This window comes from Atta cephalotes (assembly GCF_000143395.1).
Source record: "Atta cephalotes unplaced genomic scaffold scaffold00001, whole genome shotgun sequence".
NCBI lineage: Eukaryota > Metazoa > Arthropoda > Insecta > Hymenoptera > Formicidae > Atta > Atta cephalotes.
Window position 1 is genome coordinate 3,104,597 of NW_012130065.1, and position 13,148 is coordinate 3,117,744.

General features: G+C 29.8%; 2 protein-coding genes across 2 annotated transcripts in view; both read left to right on the top strand.

Annotated features, from left to right (window-relative positions):
* Window positions 1-470: 470 nt before the first annotated feature.
* Window positions 471-7,772, top strand: LOC105621881. The gene is given in 6 exon segments (XM_012203355.1): window positions 471-711; window positions 714-2,627; window positions 4,332-4,534; window positions 5,320-5,670; window positions 6,858-6,938; window positions 7,572-7,772. Coding segments are annotated over 6 exon segments (2,991 nt in total).
* Window positions 7,773-12,856: 5,084 nt separating this feature from the next.
* The window catches only part of LOC105621989 (WD repeat-containing protein 91), a 3,970-nt gene continuing 3,678 nt past the window's right edge, over window positions 12,857-13,148 (top strand). Inside the window, exon 1 of the mRNA XM_012203458.1 lies at window positions 12,857-12,976. Coding sequence (XP_012058848.1) covers window positions 12,857-12,976 — 120 coding nt within the window. The remainder of the gene's footprint in view (window positions 12,977-13,148) is intronic.

Sequence of the window (13,148 nt, forward strand, 5' to 3'; positions counted from 1 at the left end):
CATAATCTCGTAAATTGTTCCGTTTGGATTTAATTATTATTAAAAATGTAATAGTTCAGTTGTAATATACAAAATATGACAATAACTTAGGTCTTCATATATGCCGTCGATATAATTATAGATATAATTTTAAAAAATTTATAAATATAATATTACACGAACATTCACATATTTATGTAATCATAATTTTATCATAATTTAATTCTTGTAATTTTTTTGTATTACTGACATTAAAATATTTTTTTTTTCGGAGAAGTTTAACTTATTTGTTTAATATTATTCAAATACGTCTGTTATTTTTTTTATTTCTTCCCTCATTTCTTTCTTTATTTCTTTATTTCTATACTTAATTATTCATTAAGTCGTCATTATTTTTTATCAAACATAAAATTTAAAAGATGTTTGACGTCGGATGCAGATCGATGCAGATTAAATAACTCCATTATAGAATTTTCATTTTTTACGAGGTCATGGGGTTAAAGGGTCACCCGATTCGGATGGTGCAGTGCAACCTCCAAGCTGGGCGACCGAATGGGTTGCAGCGGTGCAGGCGCGGCGTCGCGACGCCAAAGCCGCGATTTCGATTGCGCGTAATGCCCCCGCTCAATATCCGCTGCGGTGAAGCCGGTCATCCGGTTCCGTCGCAGTTGCTGGTAGCAGCAAACGTCACCGTGCCGACGGTGGTGGTGGCGGCAGATGGTGGGAGCAACCTCCGTTTATTTCTGTCACGGCCTCGTTGGGGCTGGCCTCGCGAGTGAGTTTCTGTCGCGAGAGTCTCTCTCGCGTATACGAAGACCGTTGAACAACGATAACGACAACAACGACAACAGCGACGACGAAGAGTCGCGCGATGGAAGACAGTTACATGGTTCATAGACGTCGTAAAGCGGCTGCAAGGAAGCGTGAGAAAACTCCTGATCCCTCATCGAGGGGTGCTGCGTCGCGTATAGATGCTTCAGATGATGAAGATGAAGAGAGGCGCGCCAAAATGGAGAGGATGGCTGAGGAAGCGGAAAAAATGGAGCAGCAACAAAAAGAAAATAGATTGTCACAACATCAGAAGCAGGAAGAATTAGAGAATAAGGATAAAATGGGGAATGATCGAGAGCAGCGTCCGGCTAGAAGAAAGAACAAAATTGACGCGAGGGATTCTGCGAACATGGATGACATGATCTCTGTACGCGCCGAAGTGGCCGTTAAGTCAACGGCTGGAAATATTTTGAAGACACGTGAGACTGACTCTGTAACAACTGACGACAACAGCACGCAACCGGTAAAGCAGATCACCGAAGTAGCGAAGAAGTTTGATGATGGTATCACAAAGAAGAACATTGTCAGACCTGAGATTGTTCAGACAGTTAAGGATAGTGTTGTCCAAGAGACATCGGAGATACCGAAAGAAACAAACGGCGAGACCAGTAAATCTGTCGAAATTTGCAAGGTTGAAAGACGACTTAAAAGGAGATCGAAGGAACGCGTGGAGAAATATAGCCAGTCAACAGACTCCAGTGACGAAAAGAATGAATCTAGTCGAAGACGAACAAAGTCACCAGAAACAGTCAAGTCCAAGGTGAAAAAGATGAGCGGAAAGAATCGGATCAGTGATCCTGAAGTACAAAAGAAGGACACCGAAAGACTGAATCGAGAGAAGAGGTCTCCGAGTTGGCAGAAGTTCGAAGATGAGTCTCGTACGAGAGATGATTCTGTGCCACATTCAAGACTTTACAATCAGACTGAAGATATAAACGAAGATCTGAAAATGGCAAAGAAGAGTGAAAGTTTATCGCAGAAATCTGCCGAAGAGCGAAAGGTAAAGAGATCCTCTATCGAGATGAAAAAGCAGATCATCCCGTTGAGTAACGAAAGCTTGATCGAAGATTTCGCGAGGGCTCAGAGGGAGTACATGCTAAGAGAACGCAGTATCCTAGATCCGGAAGTAGACATGTTTCAAGATGCTGTTGAAATTAGTTCCTTGAGGAGGCGAAAGTACAATCTGACATACAGTGAAAGTGAGCAAGAGGACATTGTTCAAACGCAGTCTTCCGATGTAGCAGACAAGAAAAAATCATGGTTCTCTTGGTTGTCCTTCTGGCATAGGAAGAAGAATGAAAATATTACAGAGAAGAAGACTGAAGACATACCAAATCCCGCTTCAGAAGTTGAAGAAATCAAAATAGAAAAGGAAGAAGCTGCGGAGAAGATTACTCTATTAGATTTCTTGAGGGCTCTTAAAGACGTCGTCAGTGAATTTAAGACCTTCGTGGCACAAAATCCACATGAGACTACGATCATTAGACGGCTGCGTAATCGCTGCATAGCCGGACTACTGCTCATAATAATCTACTGCGGTCTCGGCGGTTTTGTCTTCCGTTTCGTCGAGGGTGCTTTCGAAACATTCTATAAATGTGGCGTGAAACGCGTGAAGCGTGACTTCCTAGACACTCTGTGGAATTATAGTCATAATTTGAGGGAGGATGATTGGAAGAGCATGGCGCGCAGGAAGCTGATGGAATTCGAGGAACAGCTTCACACAGCTCACGAAGCTGGCTTGCATACATATAGCGGTCAAAAGAGTTGGAGTTTCTTGAATGCTGTCGTGTACTGTCTCACTGTCATCACCACTATCGGTGAGAACACATTGTCTTGGGAAAGGCTCAAGGTGGGAATAATTTCCCTGACGTGAAGAGATCGCTTTCTAGAAATCTTCCTTTATTTTTAGGCATAATATTAATCTTGAAAATATTATATGCAAAACTTTCTAAAAAAGTTTCTTCTTTGAAGAAAATAATTTAATAGTACAAGCATTAAGAATATTTCATCGTTATTATTAATTAGCATTGTTAACAAGTTAAACAATAAAACCAAAAAACTTATATAAATAGAAATGTTATTAAAGAGAAAAGAAGTAAATAAAAAAGCATTTCTCTACAATACTTTTAATATTTATTTAAATTTCTTTTTATATCTCAAATTAAAAACAGTAAAAAAATTTTTCGTATTTTCTTCTTTTGAATTAAAAATATTTTCTTTAAAAAATATATATATAAGTTTTATTAAATAAATATCATGTCATTAAATTATCATTATTCGTAGCTTAAAAATGGTTGATGATTTAATATTATTCCAAGAAAGTATATTTATTATATCAATGATGATTATGTTTAGCGCAAGCAAAATTAAGACTATATATCTATAAAATATAAGATAACTATGTTGTAAAAGTTATGTGTGTATGTATTTTCCGAAATAATTTGACATTAAAACATTTTATTGATTGCATCGATTTTCTGACATATAAATGCAATGAAATATGATGGTCTGCGTCTACATGCAAATCATTAAGAGAAACGTGCAGACGTCGGCAAAAAATTATAAATTTAAAAAAGTCAAAGAATTTGTCTAAAGTATATCAATTTCCACTTCTCTTTGTTAAAAAGCTAATAATAAAATAAAAAATTAAAATTTTTACAAATCTTTATTTAAATTCATTAACAAATTCACGATATTTAAAAAATATATTTTTTTAATTCATTTAAATAGTTTATAACTGTTGTTTTTCATCTTGTTCGTCAAGACGCAATAAATTTGGATCATAGACGTAAGGAAAACTTCAGAAGCTCGACGTCGTTGACTCGCATTATGCAATGTTCACAGTAAGCATGGTTTTTCCAATTAGATAATAAACTCGCAGAAAAAGTACATTCAAATTTAAATTTAAATTATACGTTGATCATATAAATGGAATCGTTCAATTGCATTCACTGAATTATAAGGCAATTGCAGCTTGTTTACGAGAGAACAACCGCTCTGAATAATCTAAACTTAGACTTTACTCGATGTGCGTAAATTTGCTGCTTTTGCAACGATTCAGAAATCGACGTAAACAAAATAAATCATGATCATTATGATGTTGTTCCATGTACGCATCGTACAATTAAACTTGGCAATTATATTCATTATAATAAAATAAAATATACAATATATACATATATACATATATTTGTTATATAATTATATATATATATTGTATATTTTATATATTTATATTTATACATATATTTTGTATTTATATATATATATATATGTAAATATATTAAATATATACAATATAAATAATATACATTAAATATAATATAAATAAAAATTTTTGCATGAAATTGAATGGAAAAATAATGGATTTCTTTTTACTACACCTAATATAAATAAAAATACGAGCTAAAGCATAGCTAAATAAATTTCAATATGGCCTAAATCAATCAATCTATAATAAACCATATCAATACAGTATTACAGCTGATGATGATACTATAGTTGATGATTTTTCATTGCAGGGTATGGGCATATTTCGCCAAGTACAGACACAGGAAGAGCCATCACGATTGTGTATGCAATTTTTGGCATCCCAATGTTTCTCATCATTTTGGCCGACTTTGGTAAATTATTCACACGCGGTATAAAATTCCTATGGGCATTTGTGAGAAGACTATATTACACTGGTAGCTGTCGCAAAGTCCGTCGCACTGTGCCTGTCCAGGTAAAATGATTTAATTGTAAGAAAACATCCGAGAAAAAGATTATCAATTAAAAAAAAAGAATTAAGCCAACTTCCTAGAATTTTCCACAATTTACTTATTTATAATATTGATTTATAATATCGTACATTTTAGTCTTTTATATTTTTTTTTGTTGCATTATTTTTTATCTTCGATTGCTTAATTAGTTCCATTTATCGATTAATAATTTCATATAAGTAAAAGTTAATATCTGTAAAAAAAAACTGTAAAGAATAACAAGAGAAAAAGAAGATGTGCAAGAATTATTTAAACAAAATTAAATTATGTTTAATATATTTAAAAATTACATAATTATTTATTACTTTATTTTTATTTTTGGTAATGTGTAATTATTTATTTGTTTTTTTTTGTTTTCCAGCATTTTTCTTTTATTACTTACAATTAGTTAATTTATATTATTTATATTTAATTTTTAATTTAGTTTGCATTTTTAAATTTATTTATTGATTATTTTATTAGTTAATTAATTTATTATTATTATTTTGTTTTATTTAAAGCTTGTGTATCTCTATCAAAGCCGATCGTGTCAAACGATTGGCTTTAATAGAGCCTTTAAGTTTTAGTTTTAGTTCTCTTTGTCGTTACACTGTATTTTAAGTTTTTAATTTCCTTATCTTTATCTCTGTTCAGGTTTAGATTTTTAGGCAGCATGAGATATGCATCTTTTAATTATGCATCTTTGTTTATTGTGTTTTACTCTATTTGATTTTTAATAATTTCATCTTGTCCATTGTGTTAATCGTAGGAAGTCATGAAGGGCATGCAACTCGTTTACGATCTCGCAAAGTTACGACGGCCCTCGCAAATGATTCCAGAAGAAATCGACGAGATGCAGAAGCAGCAGATCCAGCAGCCACAGACAGTTTTGAATGTGGACGCCAATACGCCGGGTACACCGGGTACGCCGGCATTATCAGCATATATCGTCGATGACGAGTTTAATCTACCGATTTCGGTGGCAATCGTCATTCTCCTGGCTTATATCTTCATAGGAGCTACTTTATATTCCTTGTGGGAATCTTGGAATTTCTTCGAGAGCTTCTACTTTGTCTTCATTTCCATGAGCACTATCGGCTTCGGCGATTACGTGCCAAAAGTAATTATTTTCGAATTAAATGTTATTCAGTCGAATCAAATAATTAATAATTTACAAATAATTAATAATAATCTCTCGTAAATTCGTAGATAAAAATTTGTATTGTGATTTTTTCATCGACTTCGATAGACATGAGTAATGATCAATGTAAGTCGTGAGATAAATCGCACGAAACCGAAATATTGATCAATAAGAGTTACTTGAGTGAAATTAGTGGAAGGTTGTATGTAATTAGCAGATTCATTTAACAAAGAAATATGGGGAAATATTCTTTTCGATTTTAATGAGTTTTTAATATGTTGTAATCTAAACTAAAATAACGGGCTCTTTTATATCGTGTACATACATTTTTAGGGAGTGAAGTATTCAACTGTGTAACTTAATTTTATTCGAATTTATTTACTTTTATTCGAAAATCGTCAAAATTAGAGAGATTTATTTTAAAAAACTTTTTTAAAATAAATAAAATAAATAAAATAAAATAATTTTAAGAATTTTATAATAATAATAAATAAGTTTTTAAATAAAAAGATTTGGTTTATATAAATATAAAAAATAAATTAAAATAAATTTTTTATTATTATAAAATATTCTTAAAATCATATTCACTTTTTATGTAAAAAAGTTTTTTATAGTTTTCAACAATATTCGTTTCGAAAAAGAAAAACTGATTCTTTTAAAGGAGTGTTTCACTCCTTAAAAGTGCGTATAGGCGCACTTAAAAAAAATACATATTTCTTATATTTAGGTCTAGATTACAACATATTAAAATCAGAGAAGGATCCTTCTCCGTGTTTTCCTTGTAAGTAGCATTCTCAATTATTTAGCATTCGCCATATGTTAGGAATTCGCGAATTCCATTTAATTTGCTCTTAGCGCCTCTTTAAATTCACCTCTCGAATTTTATTTGTGATCTCACGATAGAGTTTTCATCTTATACAGCAAATGATTAATTTTCTCTCATATTTCTCTTTTTCACGGTGGCGTTCAGATGGTAAGCTTTTTGACATGTAAGATCTTTCTCAATGAGAAGCTGTATATCACCTGTATTCGTTATTTCTCACAAGCTTATTTTCACTCGTAATCGTTCCGTTAATTAAGGAAGTAAATCGTAGTTAATGAAGTTATAAATAATGCGAGATCCACGATTTACAGAACCTAATGAATTGATTGATTGATTGATTTAGCATCCCATATACATGATGGGTTCAATAGTATACTTGGTGTTTGGTCTGGCGCTCACATCCATGTGCATCAATGTCGTGCAGGTAAGCAATTCTTTTTTTTTTAAATGATAAATTCAATTAAGACCAACCGCAGATGTGATATATTATATACATATTTTACTTGTTTTTTATATTTTTTAAAATGTTTTTTTCATTTAGGACATATTTTTGATTATATATTTACAGAAAGCATTGGATATGGAGTGCACTATAATCTTTCTTAATGTTACAGATTTTGTAATTATCGTTGTAATCGTGTAAAACAATAATTGTATTTTTCATATAATATCATAATCGTTTCAATTATCGTATTGTTATACAATAAATCATTCATTTACTATTTAATAATTTCATCAACATTTTAATACTTTTTTTTATCATAGCATTTAATGATATATCAAGACACGGAGATAATCACATAGCTTCGTTGAATAATCTCAAACTAGTATAATATTTTTTAGTGTATTTATGTATATTTAGTACAATCGCATTTAGCACAATATTTTTTTGGTATATTTATATATTCATCAATTTACAAAAAAATTATTATATCGATATTTAATAGCCAAGGAGCCATTAAAAATTAAAACAGTTGGTGGGAAAAAATGCGGTAGAATAATACTCATTAAATTTAATCGAATAAATAATTAAATCTGTTTAATCGCATGTTGACAGGTGATGCTATCGGATTCATTTAAGCAGGCGAGCCAAAAGATCGGAGCCACAATCGGTTTTGAGGTCGCCGAGGATGACAACTCAGTGAAACCGGCATCGCCACCGCCAGTCGAAGTCGCGGACGTCCACATAAGCGTGAAAGAGTCTGGGAGCGATGAAAAGATCGCGCCCAAAGCAAAACAGGAGGACGTTGACCTATAGATTGCATTTCTTTCAGGAGGAATTTTTATGCGTCTCGATCGAGCTCGTTTCACGAAATGTTTCTTTCTCTCTCTTTCTATTTCTCTCTTTATTCGACCTTAAGAGAATAATCGTTCGCTGGCTTATGCAATGATGGCGTGGTAATTATCGCGGTACGCACGCAATCAAACTTCGAAGGACACTCAGGACCGTCTTTACACTTGAAATGTGCAGAGAAATTTGGCGAAGATAATCGATTTTAGAATTTTTGACATTTGTTAAAATTGTACGTTGGAAATTTTAATTAGATCTAATTAATCTCACAGATACTTTTAAGTTAAACTCTTTACTCTAATACTTTTAAGTTAAATTCTGGATATCCAAATTTCTCTCAAAAACGGTCCCGATCGTCTTTGCGTCTCGGCGGTGCCGCACTAAGAAAAAAATATAGTTAATTTTAATAAATATTTAGTTCAACAATTTTACTTACAGTAAGTAAATATTTGTTCAATAAAAAAATGATTGTTAAATCAAATTAACATTTCTTGTATGAAATAAATATATCTTTATATTTAATAAATATTTAATTGGCAGTAAACAATATTGCAACTAAATATTAGGTTTGGGAAAAAGTTCGTGGTGTTTTTCCCGTTAGATGGTATTAAAAAAACGCCACGAACTTTTTCCCACATCTAATATTTATTAAAATTGACTATATTTTTTTTTCAGTGCGGCAATGAAATCTTTGAAACGCTACACGTCCGTCTATAATATCTATATATCGTGGAAATCAATTCGCATACTTTGACAGAAATATAATATTGGCTATTTAATATTGAAAGATGTTAGTAATTATTATTTATCTCGAATTTATTATTTATTATTTATTTATTACAACTAAACAATAGTATTTTTAATACTCAAAATAAGTAATTAATCACTATCTTTCAATATTAAATTGATCAGTATTAGATTTCTATAAGATTTCTATAAGAGAGTAAATTTTTCAAATGTATATGTATTTTCGAGATGCGCAAAAATACAGATTAGTAATTTTATGAAAACTAGAAATCTAATTGTGTCTGTCATCGTGATTAATGAATACCCGAAAAAATGGAGCTCGAAAAGATAAACAATTAAAATTCGTATGTAAAACAATTATGTATAATCCAATGAAAATGTCAAAATTAATTGAAATACGCACAATTATAATTTAATTGTATTTTGTCCGACGAGAGTTCCGTAGACTGGGTTTATAACAATTTTGACAGGAAGGTTTTGATGAAAAGTTATATGTGTTACCAATAGTGAAATGGAATAACAATTGTTCCTTACAGTTTTATTTTGTAATTTTGGACGTGAATTTAAAAATAATTTTAGAATTTCGTGTATCGTATATTTACAGAATTTGTAGATAATATAAATATGAAATTTTATGATTATGACATCGTAAATATAAATGTTAAATATGTCATATTTTTTCTATTTTCTATTTTCTATTATGACATTTACATTCTATTTTATATTTATGTTGTGTATTATTTCCAACTTTATATTCCATAAAGCTATTGGCGAATTAGTGCAATTTCCCAATCTACGATCAATGCCTGTTACAGCGATGTCTCCAGATAATATGTAATTATGAATATGATGAATTAAGAGGACCTATTTTTGTCAAAGTAATACATCGAAAACAAAGAAACTGTCGCTATTCTGTAGCCGTTCTTGCCAAATGTTCGCGGGTAACAATGCAACTCGCGATTTATTTTTCGTAGTCTAGTGTCTATTGACAATAAATATAAGAAAAAATTGGTATTTTGTATATTCTATAGAATTTATATTCTACAGAATTTATCGCGTGATTTTGCGACTTCTCTTTCCGAGTCCTTTTCTGTGCGGAATTTGTAAGACGATTAACTTTATTGACCTATCCTAAGTTTTAATCATTTATTTACGATAAACTATTTTGCGATAAATTACAATTTTGACAATCCTCTCGTAGGACTGGGAGAGGATGTGACAGAAAGTTATAATCCTTCTCGTATAAAAAATTTTTTTTGTTTAATTTACACATTTTACGTCTCACCTTCTTTTAGAAAAATAAGTAAGAAATAAATAAATTAAAAAACTTATGTTAAAAAATAACGGAAACTTACTGCATATGCATTATTATATACAATTGTAATAACTGATTTTCAAATTAATATCTGCAAAAAATTTAAAGCTCTCTTTTTGAATCTAAAATTTCAAGATTGAAGATTCAAAAAATTTTTTTAATTGTTTATTAAATCTCTTTTTTTTCGCAATTGCTGCGAGTGTATCGTTGCATGTAATTGTATTTATAAAGAACTCAAAGTTTGTCGAGAAAATTTTGATTTTTGCTAATGAAGACAAAAAAAAACACTCGTGCCTTTTCGAAGTTGAGATCATTTGTTAAACTTTTAGGCCCAGTTTCACAACTCAGTTAATTCTTAACCCAGATTCAATTTGTTTCTCATCTCTTTTTAATTCTAAAATTGAAAAGAGATAATGAATAAATTGAATTTCGGTTAAGAGTTAACCGTGAATTGTGAAACTGGACCTTATAGTAATTATATGCCAAAGATTCTTGTGTGTGATACAGTTCAATTTACAATTAAAATATACATAATAATGCCTACTCGGTAGAAATATTATTTTTCTTGAAAATAAGTGAAAAAGTGATGTGATGAATATATAACGTTTTTGTCATTTTACAACTCGTTGAAAATTAAATCCATGTAATGAGCTAAATGTATAAATCGCTGTAATAAGATATTAATACTATTGTATTATTTATTGAATTTATCTACAAATAAATGTTCCTTCTCAAATCCATTGTCTCTTGTCAGAGACGTGGTGATCTCTTCTGCATATATCTACTTATATATGGAAAATCAAGTTTTTAGTATCAGTTTCAAACGATTCAATTGAAAGGGCCTTTTATGACAAAGATATTCTCAGAAATTTTCTGATTTGCAATTGTAATTGTCTTTCAAGAGATAACAATCAAATATAATCTAATACATATATATGTATTCCGATTCGAATTCGGATCCTTGCTGTAAAGAGCAACTACGTAATTATTGTTTTTTGGCGGACGAACAAGATTAAACAAAATAAACATTTAAAACAAACTAGACTAATTCGCATTTATTTCCTATTATATAAAAATCCATAATTTGGTGTTTGTTATTTTCATTATATTTCTTATTTTTAATCAAACTTTTTCTATAATAATATAATATCATGCTTTCTTAAATAATTCATTTCTCTTTAAATATAATCTTTATTTTGTATATCTTGACGCGGACTTGTCTAATAACTGTCTATTAGAATTTGGATTATTTCTCTTATATTGATATTGAATGTTAACACACTCTTGGCTGAATTGATCTTAACAGTCACATAACTATCGAGATAAGACATTCACAACGTTGTAGTGCACAATCATTTAAGTTTATCAAGAGTGCTCTGATAAGTTTATCTAATTAGTTAATTTGTTGAAAATAGCCGAAAGCTAAAATGTTAAAATCAAGAATATTGAGAATAAAAAGTATTATAATACAGTTTCAGACGAAATATACTAAAAAATATTATTAAACTTGTTTAAGTTATTAACAACTGCAGCTCTTAGTTGCCTTTCCTTATTATTAAAAATTTTTTTATTATTTATTAATTCATTATCTTTATAAATTTCTCTATTTTGTTTGTATTTAGTCAAGCTTCTTTTTCTAAAGATAATATTTTTTTAAATTAATTAATTTCTCAAATATATATAATTTTTATTACATTTCTATTTTTTGTTTCTAATTAAACTTTTCAGAACAAATGCTGTATATTTTTAAATTAAAATAAGTAATGTTATCTTAAATATAATAATTTTATATAATTTTTATGACGTTTAATTCTTTCTTTTCGTTTTTAGCAAAGCTTTCTTTTTCAATAAGAAATATAAAAAAGCTCATCAGAGCCTACATCAGCTGTTTGGAAATGCACAGAAAACTCTTTATTTTCATTAAATGAAACAAAACAAATAAAAGTTAATAAAAATAAGTTAATAAAATTAAAATTCAGACAAATGATTTTAATAATTCTCTAATTTTTTGTTTCTCGTGTTTCTTTTGAATGGCTGCATAGCAAATCTGACAATCTGATGAGCAATGTGATTCTACTTATTAACGCAATGTATATGATTTCGGTTTTACTTTATGTAAGTTTTTATATTATTATTATATCAGTTAATATTTTTGATAATCATTTGGCTATTCATTACATAGCTAATTTGGCATTTGGATAAAGAAGAACGAACTAAATTGTCGGGAATCATCAATTTGGAATTTGCGTTACTTATATAATTTTAATTTATATTTTATATTGATAAGGACCCGAATTGAAAGATTGAAACGTTTATTTTATTTGTTTTGTTATATTCACGAAAATAAAGAATTTTCTGCGCATCCGAATGCAGCTGATGTAGGCTCTGACGGGCTTTTTTATATTTTTCACTGACAGATTTTTTCGAACCATTTTATATTTGTTTTTCTTTTTCAAATATTATACTTTATATTTTAATATTATACTTTATATTTTCATAAAATAATTCATTTTTCTCCAAATGCATCTTATAATTTTATGACATTTCATTCTTGTTTTTTAATCAAACTTCTTTTTTTATCGACAAAGTACTTCATGTATCTTAAAAATAATTAATTTCTTTCCTTCCTGGTTTTAATTAAAATGTTTTAATTTTTAATATGAAATAATATTAAAATGTTTTTATTTAATAATGTTAAAATGTATTTTTTTTTATAATAATTTTTCTATAAACATAATTTCTTTTTAGATTCTTTCGATTGTTCGATGGCTCGAGAAATTGGTCGATATAAACTCTCACATACCTTTTTATTGTGAAACTTTCTGTTGGCAATCCTACAAGCGAAGTGTTTCATGTTTATTGTCCGTCCAGTTCAGTGTAGTACGGTGTAGTAGTTCAGTGTGTGGAGAACCAAGATGGCTGAAGGATGACAGTATACAGCTGTCAAGCTGTATTGAACAAATAACATTTCAAAGAAATTGGAGGGAAAATGTCTCACGTGCAATATGTGGATGAATTGGTAAAGGAGTACTTGCTCTTCAGGGGTTTTAGTCAGACTTTAAAGGCCTTTGATAATGATCTGAAAGCAGAAAAGGAAAAGGGATTTAGGGTGAGAATGATTACAGCAAAATAACAAAGCATCCAACCAAATAAGAATATACCTTATAATAAGAACAAGATAAATGCGTTTGAAATAATTGTGCGACTTTATTTTTATCTATTTGCTTTATTTTGCTGTTATGTATATATATATATATATATATATATATATATATATATTA